We start from the raw sequence: 26,928 nt of genomic DNA on the forward strand, positions 1-26,928 counted from the left end.
AATCCATTTTGTCCTCAAAAAAGGAATCTATGGTTTGGTTACGTTTCCTGGGCTTGCTCATCTTGCCAGTCAATTACTTGATATTTGAGCACTTTGCTACAATAGAACTTTGCTTCCAGAATGGAGAGTTTTGTCCCAAATTACTGGGATTTTTGCAGCTGCTGGAGCTATTAGTGGGGGGCCCTCTCTATAGACAACACAAGCTCTGGCTCACTGGTCACACACCCCAGGACCACCATTCAATACCACAATCCAGATCCAAGCAGGCTAAAGCAAGAGCGATTACCCTCTGAATGGCCACTTGGTCCCCCTGCTATGTGCAAGCCAGGAGCTCCTGAGACAGTCATGCAACAGGGGCTGCACAGCTGCTCACTGCTTCTTGCCCCCGGGGCAGGGGCTGGATCATGCTCTCAGTCCCCCTGTTCCCACAAAGTCCCACACTGACCTTTTACTTTCTTTTTGGCATTTATGGGCTGACAATTCTGAAAACCACCATAGCTGCTGGTGATTCTCTCTCCTGAAGCTAATAATTCTGGAAACCGCCATAGCTGCTGGTGATTCTCCTGAAGTCTGCTTTGGGCCTGCTGCTGGTCGGGGCCACCCTGAGGTCAGTCAGGAACCACATGGTTCAAATGGGGCTGCACTCAGCTCTCAGCCTGGTGCGATAGATTGTTCCTGTCAGCCTGCCTGGCTTCTTTCAGTGGGAGCTTTGTTTCCCTTTGTCTCTTTGTAGGTTCTGTAGCTATAAAGTTTCTTTAAAGTCCTTTTTTTACATGTATTGTAAGTGGAGGGGAACCCACAACAAGTTTGTGCTTCTATTCCGCCATCTTGGCTTTGCCCCCAGAAAATTTAAAACTTATGGAAGTGAATGTTGAAAACTAAAATCAAATAAGCTTAATTAAAAAAAAAAGAATATACGTGTTTCAGTTGTGGTATATAAATGTAATACTATAAGAAATGATGAGGGGGTGGCTAGGTGGCGCAGTGAACAGAGCACTGGCCCTGGAGTTAGGAGGACCTGAGTTCAAATCCAGCCTCAGACACTTAACACAAAACTAGCTGTGTGACCTTGGGCAAGTCACTTAACCCCAACTGCCCTACCTTCCCCCCTCCAAAAAAGAAAAAAAAAGAAAATTTAAAAAAAAAGAAAAGAAATTATGAGCAGGAAAATTTCAGAAAAACCTTGAAAGCTTTGCATGAACTGATGCTGAGTGAAGTGAGCAGAACCAGAAGAACATTATACACAGTAACAACAACATTGTTCGATGATCAACTTTGATAGATTTGGCTCTTCTCAGCAAACAACCATCTTAGATAATTCCAAAAGACTCATGATGGAAAATACCACTCACATCCAGAGAAAGAATTGTAGAGTCTGAATGCAGATAGAAGCATACTATTTTCACCTTTGTTTGTTTTTTCTTTCTCATGGCTTTTCCCTTTTGTTCTGATTCTTCCTTCACAAAATGACTAATATGGAAATACATATAATATGATGGTACATGTATAACCTATACCAGATTGCTTGCCTTCTTGGAGAGGAGGGTAGGAAAAAAAGTTTTGGAACTCAAAATCTTTTTTTTAATTATTAATTATTATTATTATTTTTGCTTTTGGGGGGGCAATTGGGGTTAAGTGACTTGCCCAAGGTCACAGCTAGTTTTTGTGTTAAGTGTCTGAGGCCGGATTGGAACTCAGGTCCTCCTGACTCCAGGGCCAGTGTTCTATTCACTGTGCCACCTAGCTGCCCCATGGAACTCAAAATCTTATACAAGTGAATGTTGAAAACTTTCTTTACACATAACTGGAAAAAAAAATACCATTAAGGGATGAATGTACATGTTTCAAAAAAGAGGAGAAGAACCTATTTGTACAAAAATATTTACAGCAGCTCTTTTTGTGGAGGTTAAGAATTAGAAATCGAAGGGATGCCCATCAATTGGGGAATGCCTAAACAAGCTATAGTATATGATTGTGATACAATATTATTGTGCTATAAGAAATGACAAAAGATTTCAGAAAAACCTGGAGAGACTTACATGAAATGAGTTGAACCAGGAGAATGTTGTACACAGTAAGAACAATACAGTATGATGAAGAACTCTGAATGACTTAACTATTCTCAGAAATATAATAATCCAAGACAATCAAAAGGTTTAATGATGAAGCATACCATCTACCTCCAGAGAAAGAACTGATATTATCTAAATAAAGACTGAACCATGCTATTTTCACTTTCTTTCTTTTTTGAGTCTTGTACAAAATTACTAATATGGAAATGTTTTACATGACTGCACAGTATAACCTACATCTGATTGTTACTGTCTCAGGGCGAGGAGAGGGGAGAGGAAGAAGGATAGGATTTGGAACTCAAACTTAAAAAAAAAAACAACCCAAATGTTAAAAAATTGTTTTAACATGTAATTGGGAAAAAAAAAATATATTTTTTAAAAAGAATGTAGGTGCTAAGTGTGAGTACTAATCCTCAAAATGTTTTATAATGTTTGATGTACAAATTGTTACCACTGATAACTACTGTTTTTCACAATGTTATCTGTATTTTGTAAGGCAATAGATAAAGCAATGGTTCCTGGTACTAGTAGTCTGAGAATGGGGCTCTACTGAAATCTTGTTACAGGACCTAAGATTGGGAAAGATGGTAGGGTGTATATGTTACGTTAGGGACTATAAAAAATGTCCCTTTCTTTAATACGTTGTTGCTTTCCAAAATGCTTACTGCTCTAAAACTACAGGCTGTTTGGCTGATGACTTAGAGACCAATTAGACTAGCACCTGAGTGTCCCATTTGGCCACTAAAGTGATTTTCCTAAAATGCAGGTCCAATCATATCACACACCAACTCCAGTGACTTCTTATTATCTCCAGAAGAAAATAAAGGGGAGGCTCAGTGGCATAAATAGAGCATCGGCCCTGGAGTCAGGAGGACCCGAGTTCAAATCCAGCCTTGGACACTCAACACTTACTAGCCATGTGACTTTGGGCAAGTCACTTAAACCCAATTGCCCTGCCCTTCCCCCCTCCAAAAAGAAAAAAAAAGGCAAAAAAAGAGAAAATACAAAATGATGTTTGACATTCAAAGCCCTTTATAACCTACTTTTGCAGTCTCATGTCTTACTTACAGCCCTCCCCACTCCCCACTATCTTCATCCCCTCTCTCCCAGCCCATTCCATGTGGCACATAGTAGGTGATTAATATATATTTATGACTGACTGACCTTATTTATGACTGATCTTCCCTGCCTCCTAATAGGCCAAATGTAATCACATGGAGAAGCTTAGCCCAGAGGAAATGGGAGTCAGAGCAATCAGAGCTGGAGGGAGGAGAGGATGCAGGCAAGGAGACAGTTAGGTCTGGCTTCCTGTTGTGTTATGGTGTATTAATTCTTTGTTGCTATGATGGATTCAATTTTCTGAGGTTGGGATTTGGCTTTCTGATGTCTGAATAAATATTTTGCTTCTGTCTTCTACATGGAGAGTGTTATATTTTGCGATTCAGAACTATGCCATCATATTCATAGTTGCCTCAGTGTTGTGAATATTGTGTTGGCACTATATTCATTCATCAAGATTGGTCACACAGTTCAAAGAATCAAGAGTCCTTTCTGACCTATGATCACAAAGTCACACCAGAGGTTTTCAGGGTTCGAGCTTAGCCATTCACAAGGCACCATCCACGTGTATGGCCCCATTAAAGTCTGAGCCCTGACTCAGGGACTATGACTAGTATGCATGTAGGACTAAGTAGTCCATCCTGTTATGTGTGAGCTCAAACTTCCAGGGAGTCTAGTTATTTCACACTTAGGTGTTCTTGGAATCAGTGAAACTTCTGACCTCTACAATCATCTAGTAGTAGTATGTACAAATCTTTAAGATAACAATGTAATAGCTACAGTACTTCACAAGATTTGTTGGATTCAACAAATAACAGTAAATATACTTTTTTTTTTTAAAGTATACTCTTGAAATGAGTTATAGCAATATTAGAAGAACTGGTATATGGATTCAAAAACACATGCAACAGCAGATCAGACTGCATATTTGTCAGAGGACCAACAGAATAAAGTTCCATTTACCTCTAAGTTTGGCTGCCTTGATCCCAGACAGCTTTGTTAATCAGCATAATCTCCTGGGTATTTCATGTGACTAAAGGGTTGGTTAGAAATTCAATTATGTTTAAAAACTGGGACTTTTCTTCTACTGAATTGCTTTCTGTACCTCAATTCGAGGAAATGATCCAACTCTGTTATGTCACTTAGCATACTATTATAGCTTTGTCATGTCATCATTTTGCTGCATTCATTATATTAAGGCAAAACACAGAGAACTCCGTATTTTAGATCAACTAAAATAATTTATCTTCCTACTGTGTGGGGGGGGGGGGGGGAGTGAAAACTTTTTAGAAGTTCTCTCCCCCTTCCCCCACTCCTCCTTCTGCGGTTAATCAGAAGCAAGCCCTTTCAGGAGGCTTTCAGATTTCCCACCTCTGTGGGCCCCTCCTCCCTTTCCCTTGCTGTCAATCAGCCTCTTTGGCGGGCTCCTCTGTTGTTTACCGTTGGGGAAGATTTTCTCACCAAGACTTGAGCCCACTCCCCCAACCAATGGGATATAAACCATTAGGATATAAATTCTTATTCTACCTTTTGTAAAGTGCCTCTTCCTCATTATCAGTCATGGGGAAAATCACCCTCTTCACCCGAGAAAGAGAGTAAATTCCTGTTCCTATCCTAAGAGATCTCCATGTTCTTGATGAAATTTTGGATGAGATTTTTCATCACACACACTACTTACTAGCTGGCACAAAATCAAGATATTAAAATAAAAAAAGACTGTGCTTTGAAAAACTGTACAAATAGCATAAAAAGGGGAATTGTGAAAATATACTTAAGAAAGAGGAGCCCGACAAAACAACAAATATACTTAAGTAAGATTTTAAGAATATTTTAAAGGAACAAGAAAATTTTTGCCTGTCCTTCTATAGACAGAGGCCTCCTTTTCAATAAAAGTAACAATATTAGGAAATACCATTTAAATATAACAAATCTTCTTAAAAAAATCTAAATCTGGTCTTTAAAAACAAATAAAAACCCACCCTTTTCTGGATTTCCTTGCTTGAAGATGATAGATTGAAGAAAGGGATTAAAGATGGAAATTGAAAAACTGACCAAAGAGAATTTGCAGATTTCTTTATCCATTGAGGGATTAGCCTATGATCCACCCAAAGGAAGTACCTTCTAATTCCATTCCAAGGGAATTCTTCTATTATTCCAAAGAAATTCTTAATACTGATCCCTAAGAAGGGAGTGGTCCAGGAAGGAATGAAATGGTGACTTTGTTATTCAACTATTCTAGAATGTTAATCCCAAATGGTATTTTTACATGTTGTGATTTTCTTCTTTGAGATTCTTATAAAATTGTCTTGAGAGGGTATAAGAATTATGTCAGTTTAGACACTCCTCCTCTTCACAAAAATGGCTTGCACATTAGACTAATATTAAATAAGATAAAATTATTTCTAGTAAAAGTCTTGTGCTTAAAACACAAAATAAATTCTTAAAATATGAACATGTTATCTACCCCAAGAGAATGTAAAAGTAAGAATCTGGAGAGTAAAGACTGCTTCATTTTTGTGCCTTTGTAAAACCCAGCAGAGTGCCTGGCACATAGCAGCTGTTTATATTTGTTCTTCGAAGTCTGGATTCAGTAAAAGCCACATGTGGCCTCAAGGCCTCAGTTCCCCACCCCTGTTCAAGAGAATATAAGAAAATAAATATAGCTCAGAGATATTCAGCATGGGCAACAAAAGCATTTTTAGCATTTATTAGACAATCTTTAGAGAGCATGATTCTTTTTTTCTCTCCATTTGGGCTAATATTCAATGCAGTTATAATCTAGCATTTACTTACATATACACATGCTTAAAAGTAATTCTGTGTTTTGAAATCTCTCAATCATACTTATTAAAAAAAAAACACAACAACTTTACAGAATTGGGTGATCTGACCAGTAGGAACACTGGGATGATTTCTTCTAAATAAAACATGAAATAAAAGACTACTTTATCAATGATTTAGTTTGAGGGACACTATTTTCTTTACAAGTCTGGGTACAAATTTCTTTTTGGTATTTAACCGTCTCTGACATATCCCTTCAAATCAATTAACGATTGAAATAGATGTAAACCTTATTCTTACCTTAATACTGTTTAGTCCTGAAGGTCCCAGTAGTACACCACAAATAATGTAACCAAACATTGTGGGCAATCCTATCATTGTACACAGCCAACCACAGGGTAAAGATAACATCCCTATGGTAACAATGTCCTAAAAAAGAATTTGTTTAAAAATTTTAAAATAACTGTTGAATGAACAAGAATGTTCTCTTTAGGTGGTCTACTATGTCAGTGAAGAACATTACTAACTTTCTTCTTCACCTGTGCAAGCTCATCAGAAGTTGCTGGGATTTTGGATTCTTTTTTTTTGTATTTTCATTTTGAAGCAAGTGAAAAAAAGAAAAACATACTAAAAGAGAAAATAGGTCCTCTATTAGTCAATAACATGACCCTTCATAACACTTGCCCTATTATTTGTGTGAGAAACAAAGGAGGGAATTCTGTTTCCACAGTATTAATACTTAATTAATTAATTGAAACAAAGCTGGGAGAGCCCAGCTTTTCAGGAGTAATAGCAGGAGTGATAATAGGATATAAGTCAGAGGTGACTGGTTCTAATTGGAGCTTCGCCCTAGCAGAGCCAGGCTTCTGATCAAGTAAAAAAAAAAAATTACATGCATGCTTAATGAGCTGTTTAATATTATCCCAACATATCCCAAGGCAGAGCAAGCTAATTTGAATGTACTTGTGATACATGACAAAGGAGGGAGAACATATCAAAGAGGAGAACATGAAATAAGTGGTTCAGGAAAATGCAACCAGCCAATGGGGAACAAAGGGGAAAATCTGAATTGGGAATAGGAAATAAACAGCCTTGCATTTGTTTGAGTAAATGTACTCCTTTAGGGAATTACCCATTCACAAGGAATGTAAAATAAATGTAAAACAAAATGAGAGCTTTCCAGGCTTCAGCAATGAGTATTGTTCTATCTAGAGCAAGCGTGCTTCTCAAAATCTGGGGGCTTGTCCAGGATCTAAGCATAGAAAAGGGGAACAGCTGCTACAGAGAATGGAAGGTGCCCTGTTGATTTTCAACAGTTCAAATATTTTCAAAGGCCTGAATATCCACACACAAGCATTTCCCCTCTTTGGACTGCGGGTTTCCCAAGATTATTTTTGGGTTCCTTGTGAACCCAGGAACAAGGGTAAAATAATAAGACATATATATCCTCAGCAACCAGGAAATTCTGTGCACAGGTCAAGGTGAGAAAATTGACTAGTATCACTTTGATGGTTGGAGCATCCTATAGGTCTGAGCGAGGTTCTGATGAAGGTGAGCAAACCAAAGGTGGGTGGCTGATTTGGGGCCTGTCTTGTGAATAGAACAGAAGGGAAAAGTCACAGTGAAGCTGTATGGTAAAAGGTCTCAGGCTAGGAAGGTAGGATGGGGAACAAGGAGAAAGGCACTCCTCCAAAATAGTCCCTTAGCAGAGGGTATGGAAATATCCCAGCATATCCACAGTGCTGGGGAAGGATCCTTTTGAAATTGGCTATAAGTCAGTCAGACTAAATTACAACTCAGGTTTTTTTGACCTGTCTGAATTCTAATTCTAAATTGGTTTATCTTTTTTAAGAAAAGCCAACAAGAAAATTAGATCAGTGTGCATTTTATCTTGTCAAATGTCTTGACTGTGTGTTTATGAAATGTTTTTATGTTTTGTAGTGAGAGATTTAAAATACAGCTAGAAAAACTTTTAAGGAATTTTTGAGCCAGGAAAAGGGACTCTCCACAAGTCAGAGGGGGAGTTAATTAGCAAAACGAAAAATCTCAAGCAGGCATCCTAGAATGAAAGGTTGAGGGTTTGAATTCAGGTTTGATTAAATCCTAAAGCTAAAGTTTGTACTTTATGTTTAAATTAAGTCAATGTATCTGATATCTGGCAAGATGTTTAAAATTGCAAAATAAGGGGGTTTTTGTATCTTTAAAAAGTGATCACTTTAGGATAAAAGCTCTTTGCTGGTGGGGGAGGGATTCAGCTCTCTTAGTGTGTAAATTGTTAGACATCTAACTCCCTCTAGTTTCTTTTTTTTTTTTTTAAGCAATTGGGGTTAGGTTGCTCAAGGTTACACAGCCAGTTATTTTGTGTGGGTGTTAAGTATCTGAGGCCAGAACCGATCCTGGATCTCCTGACAGTGCTCTTAATTCACTTCGACACCTGGCCACCCCCCCCCCCCAGTTTCTCAAGTGCAGAAGAGCAGGACAAAATTGGGATGAGTATGGTGTTTATATTATTTGAAATGTAAAGGAAAGTGGAGGTAGTCTAAGTAAAGATTAGGAGAGAAATAAAAGCCTGAGTGAATATATGGGAAGTAGAAAAGAAAAAGGAATGGTTTTGAGAAATATGGGGGTGGGCAACAGCAAGTCTATGTGCTCTCAGTCACATCCTTCTTCAGGTGACTTGGGCATGTTGAGAGAGTATAAGGTTTAAGTAAAGGGGTGAAAATGAAAATTTGTAGCTGATTTTGAAAATCAATAGACAAAAGTTATGGAAAGTTAAAAGGAATTATGTCTATCCACCTTTCAAGATGAATCTATGTGAGAGTTGTATTGAATTTAATATGGGTACTGACTATGGTAAAGATATTGATTCAATTAATTATCAAGTTCTAAAGGTGTCTGCTTGGAGGGGAAGCTGACCACACCTTGTCAGCATTAATTCAAATTCCTTAGTTTTTTTTGTCTGGGCTAAACCCTTTAGCTAATCTGATTCAAACTTTTTAACAAAACTTTCTCAAAAGAAAGGGAGTAAGGAGTTGAAATGCTTAAAGCAGCTCTTTATCTGAAGTCTAAAAGGAGGCAGGACTTTGGCTTTTTAAGGAAATAGAAGAAAAGGTCATTTAGAGCTAGGAATATACAGCCACAAGTCTATTTAAGGGAATATATGAATTTGTGGATAATATTTCCTTTTGAAAGGTCACTAGTACTGGACTTTAAAATATATATAATTAAAATGCTTACACGTTGTTTTTTGGCATTATGATTGTAAAGTGGTTGGCACAAAGCTTGGCATTGAACAAATGCTATCTGAATGTGAACTGTTTAAGTTAAATAATGTTATGAGGATTTTCTTAGATGTGGAGTTTATGCCAAGGGAGATGAGATGAATAATTTTCTGTTTAAAGCAATTCAGAAACATATACTAAAAATTAAGGCCACCAGATTGATAATTAATTTTGGTTTCAAGTTTAAATATGGTATTGTATTTCTGAATTTTCTTTTATTGTGTAATTGTGTAAACAACTAATTGTATCATCTGTATCAGAAAAGAAATTTCTCTTATGATCTAAATGTTGTTAGATTAAGAACTGTGCTGTCGAGAAAAATGATGAATGGGTTAAGAGGCTCTTCAGTCATTCTATTTGACCATGTACTGTAATTTAAGAAATCATAAACTTCCAAGTTTTGTCCTTATTTAAAAGGAAGTTTCAGTTAATATTGTTTTGCTATCATTTATGGAATTTGTGAGATTGTTAACTAAGACCTTAGGTAATCTTCTCTTGTAACTTTTGTCAATCATGTGCAAGAGGTTTTATGATCAGAGAATTTAGGAATTGTGGTATTCAGGAATTAATAATATCAAGATAAATTGTAAGATGTTTTAAAGAAAGGAAAATATTTTTATAAAGAAATGTTTTACAAAATCTTTTGCATGATTCTTAGAAGGCCTACTAAATTTTTATTTGTAAGTTAATTTGTTGTAGTAATTTGATATTGATGACAAATTATGTCCAAATCTACTGTGAATTTTCTGAGTTTCTGGGTGAGACCCAGATATTTGGGAAGTTATGTTTATATAGAGGTTTTACAAGGAATGAAGGTGGATAACAGGATAGGAGACAAAAAATAGGGGGACAAGGAATTTTATGGTTCAGGACAAGGGCGAAGGTTCTGTGGTATTTTAAGATAAGGGGAAGAGGCTTTAGGATGCCTTCAGGTTAGAGAATAAACTAGAAAAGGGGAAATTCTTAAACCTTGGGGAACTGTTTGTATCCTCATCAGTGTTCTTGGATCAGCCTTAAATGGGTGCTTTCAGAGGTGACTGGTTCTAATTGGAACTGTGACCTAGCAGAACCAGGCTTCTGATCAAGTAAAAGATCAGAAAATTGTACACATGCTTAACTAGCTGTTTAATATTATCCAACACATCCCCAGGGTAGAGCTAGCTAATTTGAATGCACATGCGATACATGACAAGGGAGGGAGAACATACCAAGGAGGAGAACAAGAAATAGGTGGCTCAGGAAATTGCATCTAGCCAATGGGGAACAAAGGGGGAATTTGAATTGGGAACAGGCAATAGATAGCCTTGCATCTGTCAGTTTGGGGAGTTACCCATTCACAAGGAATGTAAAATACATGTAAAATAAAATGAGAGCTTTCCTGGCTTCAGCAATGAGTATTATTCTCAATATATGTGTGTGTGTGTGTGTGTGTGTGTGTGTGTGTGTATACAAATATAATGAGGTATGCCTACATTTAAAGTTTATCTTTTCTAGTACAAGAGTTAAGGATTTCAAGAAAAACTGTCTTATACAAGCTATGTTCCAACCAAAGTCATACACCTACTGTTTCTCATACCTTCAAATGCCTCTGCCTATTAACAAGCAGCCAGAAGATATACTAGCACCTAAGTGTAGCAACTGAGGGAAACCACAGACGTTTTCTTTCCCCAACCCTCACCAGAACACCTCATCTCTACTGGATGCTTGTCTCTACCATCCTTGCTGCTGTTGGAGGTCTTCCAAGCCCCATTTCACTCTCATTCTTGGATCCTCTATCCTCATGGCCACTGATCATATGCCCTGCCATTTGTTACCTTCCATCTATTCGTCCAGCTCTACACTTTCCTGAGCTCCAGTCTTGCCTTACCAAAACTCTCTTGGACATCTTATTGTAGATATCTCATACTCAACAGAGTATGAAACAGGGTAAGGGCTACTTCTTCATGTGAGAAAAGGGTGAAAAAGGAGACTGTAGGGAACAATGCTCGAGTAAGGTGAGATAAAGAGGAAGCCCTCTGTGAATGGCCTTAATATTTTCACTGAAGTATCAACTAAGGTTCTCAGGAGGAAGGGGCATAATAGGCAACTTGATGAGATATGAGAATATATGAAACAGTCACTGTGAAGGGTGAGAGAGTGAACTGATTAAAGAGGTATAAAAAGACTGCCCATTTGAGATGATGTAACATTAATTTTTCATGTACTACAAATTATATTACATAATCACTCTCACTCACCTTAGGCACAATGCTAAAATAATACCAAAAATAAATACAGTTTACACCAAAGAGTTTATAGTCTACTGGGTATAAGTACTTATCAACTCTATTTTATTAACTCTTACAGTCAGTAAGCATTTAAATATATAAATCCAATTCTCTGGACTTCAAGTTCAAGGGTCTATCCACTACACTATGGTGCATACTCTTACAAAGAATTCAAAATTTGTTATAGTCCTCAAATAACAAATATTTTGTAATCTCAAATTAGTGATTCTATCTATCAATTAGATACATACCAAAATCTTCAAAAGATGAAATTTCAATTTACAAAACAAATTACCCATCACTTTTTTAGGAAGAATAGTTGTCAGAAAAAGAAATAAGTATAATGTATTTAGTATCTTCAAAAAAGTTGGGAATTACTGCTCTTTCAGACTCCTCTACAACAGAAGGGTCCTATTTTTCTTATGTTATTATCTAGATCAGGCCTGTGGGCTGGGTAGGCCTTTGAGGCACTCCAAAGGATTTCTTCTACATACAAATTATGTTTTCCTCTATATTTTTCCACAGGCCACCAGAAATCCTTTGATATGCTACAAGCATCTTGACTCTTAGACAAGAATTGTTTTCTACTCTGGATGGGGTGGAGCCAAGATGGCCAAGTAGAAGCAGGAAAACTCCATATGCCCCCTCTATAACCACCTCAAATACCTATGAAAAAATGACTCTAAACAAACTTTAGGGCTACAGAACCCACAGTGACAGAGAGAAACAAACCTCCCGCTGAAGACAGCCCAGCGGGTTGACAGGAACAGTCCACTGCAGTGCCCTAGGAGCTGAGCCCAGCCCTGCATGAGTCCACAGTTTTAGCCTCAGGGCGGCCACAACCAGCCCTGGCTGTAGGGACTTTGGGAGAGTGGATCACCACCAGCTGTGATGGTTTCCGGAATTATCAACCCATAAATGCCAAAGACAAAGTGAGAGTTCAGTGTGGACTTTATGGGAACAGGGGTCTGGGAGTATGGTCTGGCCTCTGCCCCGAAGGGAGAAGTGGCTGAGGTACAGCGGCTGCCACATGGCTGCTTCAGAGCTCCTGGCCTACAGATTGTAGGGGAAACAAGCAACCATTCTGAGAGGTGATCACTCTTGCTTTAACCTGCTTGGATCTGGATCGATATCTTGGGTGGAAGTCCTGGGGTGTGTGACCAGGTGCCAGAGCCAGTGGAGGCTTCAAAGAGGGCATCAAACTAATAGCTCCAGCAGCTGAGAAAACCCCAGCAATCTGGGACAAAGCTCTCCTCTCTGGAAGCAGAGTTCTACTGTGGCAAAAAGCTCAAAAGTCAAGTAATTAAGTGGCAATATGAGCAAGCAAAGGAAGCAAAGCAAGCACAGCAGTCCGACTTTGGATTCCTTTTTTGGGGACAAAAAGGATCTAAGCATGGGACGGGAGGAAAACAACGAAGTCAGAACTCCTGCACCAAAAGCTTCCAAGAAAAATATGAACTATTTACAGGCCACAGAGGAGCTTAAGAAGGATTTTGAAAACCAAATAAGAGAAGTGGAGGAAAAATTGGGAAGAGAAATGAGAATGATGCAAGAAAATCATGAAAAGAGAGTCATCAGCCAGACTGAAGAAAATAATACCTTAAAGAGTAGACTAACTCATATGGCAAAAGAGGCCCAAAAAGCCAATGAGAACAGTTCCTTAAAAAGCTGAATTTGCCAGATGGAAAAAGAATCTCAAAAGCTCACTGAAGAGAATAATTCCTTCAGAATTAGACTGGAGCAAATGGAAGCTAGTGACTTTATGAGATATGCTGTAAGCAGCACGAGGGTCTTACAAGGCTGAAGGCTGTGCAGGTCTGATCTAGATAATGAAGCCCAGCAACCTGGGATAGTCAGATTAATAATAATTAGAAGAACCAGTACACAACTGTTAAATATATATATACTTTAAATCTTACCTTTATAAAGTGGTGATCTGCTCGAGGAATTGTTGAATCTCTGGGCTTAGTTAATATATACTGATTGTTTTGGGAGTCAATTAGCATACTAAGACCCAAATTATCTTCCACTTCATGTTTCGAAACATTTCTCTTAGAATTGGCCTCCTCCTCTTCTACTCTCAAAACTGCCTCAAAATTGACCCCTCTTACCTGTAAAAGTAAATAAAACATGATCAATAACTTGCATTTAAAACTCTTTAGAATTCAATAACAAACATTCATCCTTTGGTAAAACAAATGTTATATATTTTTTTCAGGTAGAAAATGGACAAATGGCAGTGAAAGATCAATTCCAATATATCTATTAAGTATGAGTTTAATTATGCTGTAGGAAAACAATTATCAACTTATCAGCTGAAAAATGTACCAGCATGAATAACAGCAACTTTAAATTTAAAAAACCTTACAAAAACTCCAAATAATTTTCTTCTTCTTTAATCATCTACTTTGGTGAGCTCTGATGACATGTTTAATAAGGTTAAAGGCTTTTAAAATGTTTGTCAAGTTTTCTTCTCAACTGAAATTACTCAATCTAAAAAATATTTTTGTTGCTTTTCACCTTTGCTATGTGTTTTTACTTACTACGTCTGCCAATGATCACTACCTTCCAACTGCCAGTTTTCCTATATGATACATACATTTTAAGGTCCGGAGCCAATTTTCACTAGTAGTTCTAGCTTTTAATTGGTATCTCAGGGGCACAGATACAACTCTGAAGCATGAATTCCTGCTAAAGGCATTTATTGAAGCTCTATCCTATGATCTTTCTCCCTTTTGGGTCAGTACTCTTCCTCCTCCCCTGCCCCACCCATTCTCCACAGTTTGCTTACCACATTATGTATAAGGAATGGGATCATAGGTATGATAAGGCTATGTAAGAAGAATGTGAAAGAGGGAATGGTTTTTTAATATGTGTTTTATGATAAGTGAGGCTAACTGTATTTGTTGAAAAAAAAAAAAAAGCAAACAGGAAGGGAAATATAATGGAATAAGCATCTATACAGAGCCTACCTACTATATGCCAAGCACTCTAAGTGCTTTTGATCCTGATAACAATCCTACAAGGTAGTTACTTTTATTATTATTTCCGTTTTATAGCTGAGGAAACTGAGGCAGAAGTTAAGTGATTTGACCAGGATCCCAGAGCTATTAAGTGTCTGAGGTTGAATTTGAAGTCAGGGCTTTCTGACTCCAGGCCCAGCACTCCATCCACTGTGCCTTCCGCTGTCTCTAAAGTTGACAAATATGCTACTGTCTGGGAATTTCTTCCTATAGAGGACATTTAAAATTTCAGTATAGTAAGTCAAACTAGTCTAAATTTGAATGCATAAAACCATCAAACAATATTTCATTTGTTTCATTGTGAAGCTCTGATATGTAAAAAAAAAAAAATCCGAAATCTTTTTTTTATCATATTACTTACTGACTTATTGTCATCAAAAGCATGTTCCTCTATTTCTTCCTCTAAACGATCTGCTGCCTTTCTTACATCTTCAAGAATTTCATCAAGCATGGAAAGACTTTTGTTCTGATGTTGCATATTTTTAAGGGCTTCAACTTGATGCTTTTCTGCTGCCAAAAGCTCAACATACTCTGTTTCTTCCTGATTAGTTTTTAGAAAATTAAGAATGAGATTTAAAACAACAAGAACAAAACCTGAGGCAATGAGTTATTCATAACATTTTAAATCACCTTCCCAGGATTGAAAAAGGAATAATTACTTTCAATTAGCCTTACTGAGAGTCCAAAGTGTTTCCCCTTTAGGCATTCAAACAACTGCCTTCTTTTTTTTTTTGAGGGGGAAGGCAAGGCAACTGGGGTTAAGTGACTTGCCCAAGGTCACACAGCTAGTAAGTGTGTCAAATGTCTGAAGCCAGATTTGAAATCAGGTCCTCTGGACTCCAAGACCAGTGCACCACCTAGCTGCCCCAAAACAACTGCCTTCTTGACAGGCAATTGTTAATAATCATGTGTAAGAGTGTAAACTCACTGCAAGTTGAGATTTAATTCTTTTTACTTTTACTTCCAGTGCCTGGAACAATGCCTGATATAGAGTAAGCAATCAATAAATCACTTATTTAGTGAGGGATTAAAGTTACTGTTCCAAGGGGCGACCAGGTGGCTCAGCGAGTAAGAGCACCGGCTCCAGTGTTGGGATGACCTGGGGATCGAATCCAGGCTCAGATACTTAGCACCACACCCAGAAATAACTAGCTGTGTAACCTTGAGCAAGTTACTTAACCCCGATTGCTTAAAAAAAAAAAGTTACCATTCCAGGCACTAGAGATACAAGGAGATACAAGGACGAAGACATTGTCTCTGTTTATAATCTCAAAGGAATGACAAACATGTAAACATAGAATTATACAACAAAGTCAACCAATAAGCAAGTATTTGTTAAGCACTTACTATGTATGTGGCAGGCACGGTGCCTTACCCACAACGTGGATACAAAGCAAAAACAAAAGCAATCAGTGCTCCGGGAAACATGTACATAAATAAGTGTATATACAGGATACATATGGAATGTATTGCACTTAATTATTTAGTTGTACTAGCAACTAGGGGGACTGGAAAAGCCTCCTCAGAAAGTAGCATTTGAGCTAATTGTTGAAGGAAGTCAAGAGGCTAAGGTGAGCGTTCCAGGCCCAGAGGCAGGACATGGAAGGAAAGGATAAGATGCCCATAAAGGTAGGAAAAGACTGGCCTGAGAAGGGCAATAGGGAGCTACAAGAGTTAACTGTGTGGAGGCTGACATGGTTAGAGCTGCACTTAGGCTAGCTTGGAGTAAGAAGAGGTGAGGTAGGGAGAGGTGGTGAGTGGTGAAGGTACATGGAGAGCAGATGCATACAAGAGCTCTCATCAATGTCAAAATGATAACATTTGGCAACTTACTGGACACCTGGGGAGAGTGAGATTTTACAATAAAGGATGACATGTAGGTAGAGAACCTGGACTGCTGGAAAGATAGAAGTGTCCTTGACAATATGGGAGTTGGGAAGAAGGGTAGGTGTGGGGGAAAGATATGAAGTTTTGCTTTGGACATGTTGAGTTTGAAAAGCCTGTAGGATAACTGATTCAAAATAAAGTATTTAGAAAAAGTCTAAGGAAGGATCATTTCCAGTTGGGAGTCTAGGGGAAGGTGATAAGGAAAGGCTTCATGGAAGAAGGACTTAACTAGGGCTCTGAAGGGAGGGGTTTTAATAGGGAGAGATGGAAAAGGTCAGGAGAGATGATACTAAGTATGAGGAACAATAAAAGGAACGAAACTAGAAGAAGGATGAGAGTAGAGGAGTTTGCTAGAATGTAAAGCATTTGCAGAAGTTGTATGAAAGGACTAAAAAGGCTTCTAAGGTCTTGAATAATAGGGGAAAAAAAAGTTTGCATTTCATTTGGTAGGCAAATGCCAGCCATTGGCATTTCTGAATGCCACTGGATTTTTCTAAGTAAAGGAGCAATGCTAATTAGGAAGACACAAAATGTCAGTGTGATGGATAGATCAGGTAAGACAAACTCTCAAATCAGGAAGACTAGGAAGGAAGTACATGTGAGAGATAATGAATTCCTGAACTAAAGTGACTTTAACAGAAGAAAAATCAGTCACTTAGCAAGTATTTTTTAAGTGCCTACAACTATCAAATACTGTCCTAGGGGCTACAAATACAACAAATAAACAATCTTTAATCTCAAAGAGCTTAAGTTTCTAATTTTTAACAGGGGAGTTGACAAAAACTAATATAAGTATATACATGATAAAGAAAATAAATACAAAGTAATCAAGGTATTTGAAAGAGAGGGTACAAGCAGCTGGGAGCAAGAAATGCATCATCCAGAAGGTGGTACCTGCAATTGCTTCTTAAAGAAAAAGGGATTCTGTGAGGTAAGTGAAGAAGGAACATTCTAGGTGTGGGGGATAGTTAGAGCAAAGCCAAAGAGATGGGAGATAGAGTAGAAAGGAGGGAACAGATGTGAGACATATTGCAGAGGAAAAAAGGATTTAGTTATACCTAAATAATACCAGGCAAGTCACAACCTCTTGAAGCCTGTTTTTCCATCCACAGTAGGGATAGTTACTTGGCTATTCTCCCCACCTCGAATACGTGTGTATATATATTTATATCTATCTATCTATCTATCTATCTATCTATCACACTGATCTGTCAGGAGGTTCAAAAATAGTCTCAAAAGTAATTTGTCAACTTTCAATGCTTTATAAATGTCAGCTAAAATTAACTTACTATCAGGTAGTATTTAACACTATTATCATAATTTATTCATGAAAAGAATAGGTTAATCAATTGCCTATGATTCCACTCAATATTCCTGTTTCTTCTCAGACCACAATACCATGCCCTCCACTCTTCTCTCCAGATATGCTAACTTTGTCTATCAGAATATAAGTTGCTTGAGGGCAAAAAAATGTTTTGCTTTTTTGTATTTGTATTCCTAGCACTTAGTGGAGTGCCTGACACAATGTTTAATACTCTTTTCATTCATTCATTTACATAAAGTGATTTGTAAAGCACTATATATGAATGTGTGTGTGTGTGTGTGTGTGTGTGTGTGTGTGTGTGTGTAAGTAAAGATATGTAGATACAGATATATAGATCACATCATTTAACCCTTAAAACCACCCTGGGAAGAAGGCAATATAGGTATTATTAACTTCTCTAAATATCAATTACTTCATCTAAAAAATGAAGATGAGTAGCTCACAGAAGAGACTTTGGAAGTCAGTTCAATCCTTTCATTTTACAAATGAAGAAACTCAGGTTCAGAAAAAGTGACTTGAACATGACAAAGGTAATAAATGGCAGAGCAATGATTTGAAGCCAGGACTTGTGATTTTTTTTTTTAAGCAATCGGGGTTAAGTAACTTGCTCAAGGTTACACAGCCAGTTATTTCTGGGTGGGTGCTAAGTGTCTGAGCCCGGGATTCGATCTCGATGTGCTACCTGGCCGCCCCCAGGACTTGTGATTTCAAATTAAGTGAGCTTTCTATTGCTCAACACTTGATGCTTCAAATGGCTTCTTATCCCACTTCTATTTAAGTATCAGTGCCAGATATCAACACAAGGTCCCTCCCTTCTCTAAGTCTACTATTCTCTTTTCAGATGGTCTTGTTTTGGATCAGCTAATGTGAAAAAGTAAATTTTATATACATGATTTGGATGTGACACACAAAAGGTCTAAGAGACAGGGCAAATGAACGAAGCAATAATACTCAGCATGAATACTATGCTAACTTACCATGTTAACTACCCAACAAGTTACTAAATGGATGTCAGTATTAAAACTACAAAGCTAGTCATCTATCCATCCATCCACCCATCCATCCATCTATGAATATCACCCCTTTTCCTCTCATCATGCCCAGGATGGAAGTTCGAGGACTATCCAGTCAATTCCACTAATTATCAGCAGGGCCTGTTTTCCCCTGCTTAGGCAACCTGGTGTTCATTCCTGCCCCACCTCAGAGCCCACCACATTGAACTTAGTGTGGATAATAAGCTGGCCACTGAAGCTTCTAACACCTGAGCTTAAGAGATCTTCCAACATTAGCTTCCTTAGTAGTTGGTATTAAAGACATGTACCATCATACCTAGCCAATGGAGTAACAATTATAAAAACTATTTGCTTAGCCTGGGTGTTGGGTTGAAGAGGTAAATGTGCAAAGGGGACATTCTCACATGGGGTTTGCAACAATAAACTTATTTTAATGGATGGAAATGACATTTAGCAATGATTAAGAATTTATAATCAAATCAAATGGTTTGTGATAAGTAAAAAATAATCTGTTTCTGCTCTATCAGAGACTGATATATACTGTATTAGATAATAAAATTATCAATGGCAATCAGGTGCTTTGGTGTTTTAGGCTAACGTTGTGGTTTTAGGAATTTAAAATGTTTTCAGTCCTTGCTCATTCAGTGGGAGACTGAAGCAGAAGGATTAACAAAGCATTACTATCTTCTAGCTATGTACCCAGGTGGGTACTTATGTGGCACCAGATTCAACAGGATAAGAGGGAAATGAAGAACAAGCAGAGAGCCACCAGGGTAAGTTATTCTCCAGTCCAGAATAAGGTTACCCAAAACGGCTGAGTTCTCCTGGAGAACACTTAGGATAAAATAACTTTAATATCTAGGCCATGACTCACTTCTTTCAAGACTCAACTCTTCAAGTTGTCACCACCGTCTACATAAAGGTTTTCCTGATTCCCTAGTGGGCTCCCACCATAACTATTTTGTATTTAACTACCATGTATTTGTTCTATATATACTTACACATGCACATGTGTTATTTTTTCCCAACAGAATGCAATCACAAGAGCAGGGATTATTTTATTTTGGTTTTGTATTCCCAGCATCTAACAAAGTGCTTGGCACATGGCAGCCATTTAATAAATGTTTGATTCATAGAACTAGAAGGGACCTTACAGGCCATCTAAAATAAATTCCTTATTTTACAGATTAGGAAACTGAGGTCCAGAGAGGTTAAGTAATTTTCTCAAAACCACAGAAGTAGTGACAGAAGTGAAAATGAAGGATTAAGAGGTACTGTTCAAACCAGAAGTCATTATAACTAGGGGAAGGTGACTGAGGCTTTCCCCAGGTACCTGCATCTGGGGGGTGGAGGGGAGAAGAACTCGATGGGGGAGGAGAAATGCTTTCTCTTTTTTGTCATCCATAGGCCAGAGTCCTTTGCTAGTCATGTCTCCATGCCGGTAGGGAATGAGGAGTTGGGAGTGGAGGGTGGAAGGGTAGTCAGGCCCTAGAAAGAGCAAGGGATGATGAGTCAGAGTAGGGTCACAAGTTGAGGTTGTCTGTGGGGCAGAGAGTGACAGAAATGAGACATCACCTTTTCCAGCAGAAGGGGACAAGTGACAACTGAGAGTGTGATGTCCTGTGGTGGGGGGGGGGGGCCTCACTCTATCTAGGTAGCACCAATCAACTGAAGCTTTTCCCAGCTCTCAGGGAGGAGGCGCTGGTTGGGCCAGGAATGAAAGTTTCAATAGGCCAGGTGCTGCTTACTTATATAATGAGTCCCCCGGGACACCACATTTTCAGTTGTCTTCAGCTTATCTCTCTGATACACTTGATGGCCTATCACCTTTGGGCAGCAACTTTGTTCTAGAGAAGACTCCTTCCTTCCCAGAAAAGCCTAGGTTCCCACAAGTCCTGCTTCATCTTGGAGCATTGCAACCTCCTTTCTTAGACAGTCCACAACTTGAAATGTCCTTTTTCTGTGGGCAGTTCCTGGACTATGATAGGATTTCCTCTGCCACAGAGGAATCAGACCCTTACCTGTGAAGTCATATGGTAAGGGACTCTAAAAGCCCCAACCCCTATTCTTTGCCCTCTAACATTGTCAAAAAAAATATCCAAGGTTATATAGATTCCCCTCATAAAATGTGAATATTTAATTTAAAATTTTAATATCGGATTAAAACATTAAAGAATTAACATTTAATTCTAAATTATAATCACTATCCTCACTAGATAGTTTAGTCACTATTGTAGAAAAGTGTCCTAAAAACATTAGATTTTTGATTGTGGTAAAATGTTCTTATAAGGATGAGTCAACAACTAAGGAAAATTTAAGCATATTTCCAGAAACATGAACAAAAATGTTGCCAATTATAATTATGCTGTAAAAAAAATAGCATTAATACATATTAAGATGGAGTAACATACACAGCATGCATAAAATATCTTAGAAAATGAAAGTTTGTTCTCCCAATATATTTTCACTTTAATTTTTATTAGCAGAATATAGGTGGTATAACTTAAATTACTAGTACTCTTTTTTTTGATATGAGGTACACTGCATATTTCATTATTCTGATAGCAATGTTGTATGTGAGAATACTAAGATATTTAAGGAAAAAATGTTCTTTTATATTGAGACATGAGAGCGTGTTATTTTATTGCAAGCAGATACTTTTAGTGGCTTACCTCTCCTAAAATATTAGCAACCTGAACGTTTTCCTTTTTGTGCTCTGTATTTCTTCCTAGCTCAAAATGAATAGCAGCATCTTCTTGGAGAACACCTAAATAAAACACGAAAGGACTAACCTTTATTGCAGCTTCCCTCAAAGCCTCCAGCCGCTGTCTGCTACTTTCTTTCATATTAACGACATCTTTGTAGTCTCCTTGTAGGGCCCTTTGGAGCCCGTGGATAGCTTGAAAGACTGAATTCTCACTCTCATTCAGCTCCTTCTGGAAAATTTCAAATGTGTGCACCTGGAAGAGCTTCTCTTCGTCTGACAGGCCAGAATTCTTCTCCACTGCTCTTATGGCACTTTTTAGTTTGTTAAGAACCACATTCTTTTGTCGAAGAAGACCAGACAGTTTTCTACAATTGTCCAGAACCCACTGTTTTCTCTGAGTAATAGCTGCTCCTTTCCCTCGATGCAACTTTATTGCATGTTTTGCTACATCTTCATGTTCTGCAGCAAATGCTAGCAAGGGAAATAGTGAAATCAAGATCCAAAAATAAATTCTTCCCATCACCTTCATGATCCAAGTTTGCAGATCAGAGTAGTCCAAAGACCGATGTTATTTAAAATGTGCATTTTAACACATGCTGGGCTGAAAAAAGAGAGTACATATATGTACAATTTTAAATGACTCATGGGATGAAGATAATAGAATACCAAAATCAGGTAAGCTACGTCCAGAAATATACTAACAAATTAACTGGATAAGATATTTATTTAGAAAGATTACAATCTCTGCTATATCTGTTAAAAGACAGTCTAATGATTCCTAAAGCCTAACCCAGGGTTTCGACTGCAAATTAAATATTTTAAAAACTGATAAAGCTACAAGAAGTTTTTATTTCTTAAATGTTCATACATTTCAAAAGAAGTCTGTAGTAATCAGTTATCTGTGGATCATTCAGGAAGAAAACCTATTGCCAGCTGTAGACTATCATTCTAAAGCCCAAGATGAAAATTTTTTTTATCAACTCTTATACATTAATACCATGTCCTTCATTTCTCCATATTTTGAATCCAAATTACAAAAAGCATTCTATACACATGTCACACTGTGTTGCTTTAACATTATTCACCTGGTGACTTATAACCTTGCTCCCATGAAACTAACTGACCCTGGAATGTCACATTACAATGTTGTATGCTTGTAGAACCAATTAATGACATTAAGTGAGGGTGCCTGCAGTTAAGTGCTTAATAAAAATGATTATTTGTTTTTAAATATAAATGTGGCCTGGAGGTCACAGGTTCCTCACTCCTGGTCTAGGTCTTTATTAAATTGACATACATTACGCCAATCAAATTCCAAGGATCACCCCATTATTAGTTTACAACAGAAGAGTTAACAAAGCAAGTACTATTAAAAACAACTGGGGGGGGGGGTCTAGGTGGCACCAGCCCTGAAGTCAGGAGAACCTGAGTTCAAATCTGGCCTCAGACACTTAACACTTACTAGCTGTGTGACCTTGGGCAAGTCACAGCCCCAATTGCCCTTCAAAAAGCAAAAAAAAAAAAAACACAAAAAAACAAGGGGGAGGGGGAAACTGTCATTTATATACCACATGGTTTTTCATCATCAAAAATCACAATACTTGTTTTCTTCAGTTTCTAATATAAAGTCTATTAATTCCACACATACACTTTAGTGATACATAGGGGAAGATATTGAGTTTATCTCCCTGATCCCTTGTCAAGAAGGATCTAGAACAGTCAAAAGTGTAGCAAGTTATTAGTTTTAGCTTATTCTATGATCTTGAATGCACGGAACAATTGTGTGCACAGCAATTTATGGCTCGGAGTTCTCCGAGAATCTGAAGATTGTACATTGGGCCTTGGTTTCAAGGAAATTGATTGCAAGGAACAGCATCAGTGGTAGATTAAGGATTTACCAGAACTCTTCAATCTTCCCTCCTGATTGTCTCTGATAGCACCATTACCTTCTCAGTCACTCAGTTTTGAAATTTCAATCATTCACAGCCCTTTTCCTCTCTCTTCTCAATTTACCAGTTGCTAAGACCTGTGCAATCAACCTCCAGATTTCTCAAGATCTATCCCCTCCTATCCTTACCTATTGATACTGCCTTATTGAATAGCCTAGTTGGACTCCTAGGTTATTTATTCTCTAGGTTGTCTAGTTTTCCCGAAGCGTAGACATACCCACTGACCTCCCCTCTTCAAAAATCTTCAGTGGCTTCTTATATAGGATAAAGTACTTTTACTTATGGGCCTGTGGTGGATAATAACTGAGGATATCATCTGAGTTATATTTATTAGCAAAGCAGGTATCATAAATGGGTTAATGGACTCCCCAGTCAGTCCAAAAACCATAAATACGGAGTGAGACAGATTTTTATGTATTGAAAACAATTAGTCAAATAAGACCAATTAAGTAAAAGAAAACAATTAACCAGGATACAAAATTAGGTAATATGATTTCTAATTGGAGGAAAAATTAGGGACTTCCCAAATTTCCTGAAATCAGAAAAAAGAGGTGTTCCACTCCTTTCAAGTGTCTATTCAATCAAAGGAACATGGAAATAATAACCGATTAACTAGTACAAGACCAGTTTTCATTTAAGACATATGGGTTGCTTGAGATGTGTAACTGTGAGAAAACTCTTTGCATCACTCCTTTGATCTGACTAGTCTTCTGGTTAGTGTAATCTAGGCCCTTAAATAAGCAGCAGGTAAAGTGGTCCAACTTTCCGGCCATGCAGGGCTAGGTTCAGACAATACAGCTTTCTCACAAGACAGAAATTGGACTAGAGCCATGGTTCCCAAAGTGGGTGCTAGAACAATGGGGGCGGGGGGGGGGGTGGGTGAGAGGGAAGTAGAAGCCATGGGCACCATTGAGAGGAATTGAAAAAAAATAAGGGGGCCATGGAAGCATAAGAAAAGAAGATAAGAAAATTCTGAAAAACCGTTCATACGTGTTTCAGAGTTAAAGTTATCATGATTACATTATTTTCCAAATAAACACATAAAATGCAAGTTATATAACAGTTATAACAAGTTATAATCAGTTATAATATAACACATCAGTGGTCAAGTCTGCCAAGAGGTCAGGTGAGTTCCTTGGGCATTGTCAGGAAGTCCAGCATGCATTGACAGGAATATGTGTGTGTAATGACTTGTTTACAATATAATACTATACGGTTATATGACACAATATTGCATCATTAAAATTTCAATGCAGGAAAAAGCCTACAAATTTACAATAATTGATTAAATTTAAGATGCCTCATTAAAAAAAATATATATTTTTGAAAGGACACAAATTTAAAAAAAAAATCCCCCTACCTGGGGGATTCTGAGTAATTTTTTTTTTAAAGGTAGCAATAAGTCAAATAAGTTTGGGAACCTCTGAACTAGACCCATAGAGTAAAGGGAGCTGAATCCAAAATGTAATCACAAGATGGAGTCAGCATTGTTCACTCAATTTCCATAGTCCTGACCCCACCACTAATCAGCATTAGAGTTTTGACCAATTTCATTTCTAACCTGAGCCAGTTTACCCCTCCTTAGGTATGTTAGTGCCACCTCCCCTCACCCCCAACTCCCAGATTACTATACTGATGCCAGGCTAAGTGTGGACACCCGATCAGTTTAGTCCACTGTAGCTCATAACTTTTGAGCTCAAAAGATCTGCTAGCTTTAGTCTATCTAGTAGGTGGGATTTGAAGTGTGTACTACCAGGCTTAGCTCTGGTAAACCAGGTTTTGATAAAAACACACTGGGATTCAAATGGAACTACAAGACTAAGCCTTTAAAATCCAAATCATCCTGGCTCTCTCTGATTGGTCCCTGCCCAGGTCTCACAGGTTCATTGTTTGGGTTTTAATGGCTCAGAGTGAATGTAAATAGCAATTGTTTCTGTTCTGGCCAGAAACTTTGAGGGTCTTTCCCCATCAGAAGACTGATTATTTTGGGAAATCCAACTGGGCCACTTTTTGCCTCAATTCTTAAGTATCCTTTAATCACTGAATAGGTGTTGTATCAGACTGAGACCTGGGAAAGACCTTAGCTTAAAAAGGCCAAGGTCTCCCACTGCATCCCAGGCTATCACCAATCACCCTGATCTTTGATTTGCCATTGGACTTTGTTGACTGTTGAGGAGTGAGGCTGTTGATTGCACAGCCCAGCCTCACTGAAATCCAATTCACTTGTAAGTCAAGAATCACCCTTCAGATATCACTGGTCCTGAGGATAAAGGATGAACACCCAACACTCACCACCACCACCATGCTCAACTAGACTTATTTCATATTACAATGCCTCCCTACCCTGCCTTTTAATGCATTCCACATTCCAGCAAAATTGGTCTCAAATGCTATTCCCCAAATTTGAGAATCCTTCTCTTTCATTCCTGGAATACATTTCTTCTTTGACTCTTTACTTACTTCAAGGCTCATACCTATTTAAAGTACTACTTCTACTAGAGGAACAAATATTCCTTGAGGTCAGGGGGAGCCACTTGGTAAAATTTAAAGTATGTCAGGTTTGGAGTCAGATGGCCTTGATTTGAGTCCCAGTTCTGATCTTTCCTACACATTTGATATTGGGCAAGTCATTAACTTCTCTCATTCTCAATTCCACACATGTAAGTTAAAGGACTCAGATGCTTATCAACTGGGGAATGGCTAAATAAAAACGGTGGTACATGAATGGAATATTACTATGCCGAGAATTAATGTAACAAATTCAGAGCAGCCTGGGAAGACTTCTAAGTTGGCTAAAGGTTAGTTTTGTCTCAAAAAAGCAACTTTTATTATCCTTTTAATTTCTAATTCATTTATTTCTCTAACTTTTAACTTTACCTCTTGTACTTATTTTGGGTTTATTGTAGCTTTCTTTTTGAAAAAATGCTCTATTTTTTAACTTATATGTTTTAGGGATATAATTTTCCTCTCACGACTGCAGCTATATCCCAGAAACTTCATTATACTGCTTCATCATTTTTTCCACATTATCAATTATTTCCATGATTTGTTTTTGATTCACTTATCAATTAGGATTCAATATTATTTCATTATCATTTTGTTTGTACTCTCTAAACTGGTTACTATTTTTATTGCATTACATCCTGTTAATGAAGTAGCTACTCATTCTGCCTTTTTACATCTTTGCAATATCTCTGTACCCCAAACCTTAAGTCAATTTTTGTAAAAGTTCCATGCCTGTTGATAAATATATATGTTCTTCAGCAGTCCCACTAAGAAGACACAATAAGTCTTTTAGTTCTTGGCTTCTCTAGTAATTTGTTAAAATCTACATTTTCCCTCCTGTTTATCTTTGTTAGATTTGTCTAAAGCTGAGATATTACAGTTTCCTTCTATAATTGTGGTCAGGTCAATTTTTCCTTTATGAAGACATCTGGAGAATATGTTTAATATTGACATCGGTTTGATGCCTGTGGTTCTTTTCAGTTTAATGTAATTCCTTTATCTCAATGTTACAAATTTTGCTTGGTTTATTTGAAAGCATAATTGCAACTCCTGCTTTTTT

At 37.7% G+C, this 26,928-nt stretch overlaps 1 protein-coding gene across 3 annotated transcripts in view; it reads right to left on the minus strand.

Moving 5' to 3' along the window:
* TMCO3 (transmembrane and coiled-coil domains 3) overlaps nt 1–26,928 on the minus strand; it is an 84,386-nt gene that overhangs the window by 45,148 nt on the left and 12,310 nt on the right. For 2 of the 3 annotated variants that reach the window (XR_011169435.1, XM_069094071.1), the window contains exons 2-5: nt 21,500–22,015; nt 14,845–15,024; nt 13,380–13,571; nt 6,213–6,341 (exon numbers count right to left, since the gene is read on the minus strand). Coding sequence is in view for 2 of the 3 variants with exons in the window: in XM_069094071.1 (XP_068950172.1) it covers nt 6,213–6,341; nt 13,380–13,571; nt 14,845–15,024; nt 21,500–21,943 (945 nt within the window). In the remaining variant the exon portion in view is untranslated. Of the gene's footprint in view, nt 1–6,212; nt 6,342–13,379; nt 13,572–14,844; nt 15,025–20,040; nt 20,196–21,499; nt 22,016–26,928 lie in introns of those variants that run through there. The other variant, XM_069094072.1, reaches the window with a different exon arrangement.

Source organism: Petaurus breviceps, unplaced genomic scaffold (assembly GCF_028583685.1).
Source record: "Petaurus breviceps papuanus isolate PSGF00001 unplaced genomic scaffold, PetGlider_PUasm1.0 214, whole genome shotgun sequence".
Lineage (NCBI taxonomy): Eukaryota > Metazoa > Chordata > Mammalia > Diprotodontia > Petauridae > Petaurus > Petaurus breviceps.